The following is a 1,414-nucleotide window of genomic DNA, read 5'->3' as shown; positions in this document are numbered from 1 at the left end:
AAAGACCGAACGTGATCGTTGCATGAAATAAGTGCTTCGTACATGGTATTTTAATTTCATTTTTCTCATTTCAGAATTAATATCCATCGCAGTTGATTTTATTTCATCTATCACCCTTTCCATGTTCAATAATATATGCCGATACCAGTAATATACATTGAACGGTTCAATACATAAAAATAGGACTGTGTTGTGTTGCAGACGAAAGGGTCGGAAAGAAAAAAAACTATTGCGGACCTTGTCCGCAATTTAGTCTCTGTCCCTGATTCTAGAGATTTCTTCCACGTTTTATTAACATTTTATGGGTAAAAGGGGGCATGAATGTCACATAATTACATTAGCAGTGTCCCGATGTTTTTGGTTCTATGTCTTTGTCAGAATCAAAATTAAATTTTTAAAAATATCATCAACAACAACAACAAATAGCGAAGCTTGTTCGCAGTTTGGCTTCTGTCCCCAATTCTACAGAATTCTGTTGTTTCATTTAACGCTTTGGATAGGGAATGCATGAATGCCACACAATCCCGCTAGCACTGTCCCAATATTTGGTCCCATGCCTTTTATAGCAATTAAAATTAAATTAAAAATAACAACAACAACAAAGCAAATTGTAAAAACCATAGGTTTTAGTACTTACGGTTGTCGAAGAAGGGAACATGATTGTATGATATTTTGGACGAATGGTGAATTGTGGTCATAGTAAAGCTGTGGTGAAAAAGAAGGGCTGCAAAAATTGAGCAAACGGATGATTCCGTAAAGGAGACAAAGAAGGAAAACACCTAAGAGGATCGACATAGCATTTCTCGCTGTTGTTGCTGCTGCTTGCTTATTACACGGCAGCGATGGAGACCACGTGACTGGAGTGTGGGAACTGTGGGATGGTCGAGTTCATTTGAGGTGGCCGAGCTGTTGATATAAGTAAGCGGAGTTGGAGGAAGGGCAGTCAGAGCAAGAGGGAGAGGAGTTTAATGGCTATGAGAGGGAATAGAAAGAGAGAGAGTGAGAGTAGAAGTAAGACAAGTGCGAGTCGTTGTTGTGGTGAATTAAAAAGAAAGAGTGTTACTACTCTAAAAAAGAGAGTGAGTAGTTCTTGTGAAGGAAAGAGAGCGAGAGGAAACTACTGTAAGAAGAGAGTGGGTGATGACATTGCGAGAGAAAAGAGGGAGAGAAAAAGAAAGAAATAGGGTGACAGCTGTAAGAAGAGAAAGTATGTAGTTGTGTAGAAAACGAAGATAGAGAGAGAGAGAGAGTAATAGCTGTGAGAAGACGAGTAGTGGCTGTGGTGGGAGAACAGAGAGCGTGTAGTTGTAAATAAAGAGCGTGTGGTTGTTATGTAGAGAGGGAAGAGAGAAAGAAAGTAATAGCTGTAAAAAGAGAGTGTTTTGTTATTGTGTAGGGAGAAAGAAAGAGAGTA

The 1,414-nt window shown here is 39.1% G+C and overlaps 1 protein-coding gene across 1 annotated transcript in view; it reads right to left on the bottom strand.

Moving 5' to 3' along the window:
- Positions 1 to 1,037, bottom strand: part of LOC106881896 (monoacylglycerol lipase ABHD2) — a 76,449-nt gene extending 75,412 nt beyond the window's left edge. Inside the window, exon 1 of the mRNA XM_052973021.1 lies at positions 638 to 1,037. Within this exon, the coding sequence (XP_052828981.1) occupies positions 638 to 795 (158 nt within the window). The 5' untranslated portion in view covers positions 796 to 1,037. The remainder of the gene's footprint in view (positions 1 to 637) is intronic.
- Between the last annotated feature and the right edge of the window lie 377 nt (positions 1,038 to 1,414).

The sequence above is a fragment of the Octopus bimaculoides genome, chromosome 14 (genome assembly GCF_001194135.2).
Source record: "Octopus bimaculoides isolate UCB-OBI-ISO-001 chromosome 14, ASM119413v2, whole genome shotgun sequence".
Taxonomy (NCBI): domain Eukaryota; kingdom Metazoa; phylum Mollusca; class Cephalopoda; order Octopoda; family Octopodidae; genus Octopus; species Octopus bimaculoides.
The sequence above is the reverse complement of the archived record's forward strand: the minus strand, read 5'-3'. Positions and strand labels throughout refer to the sequence as shown.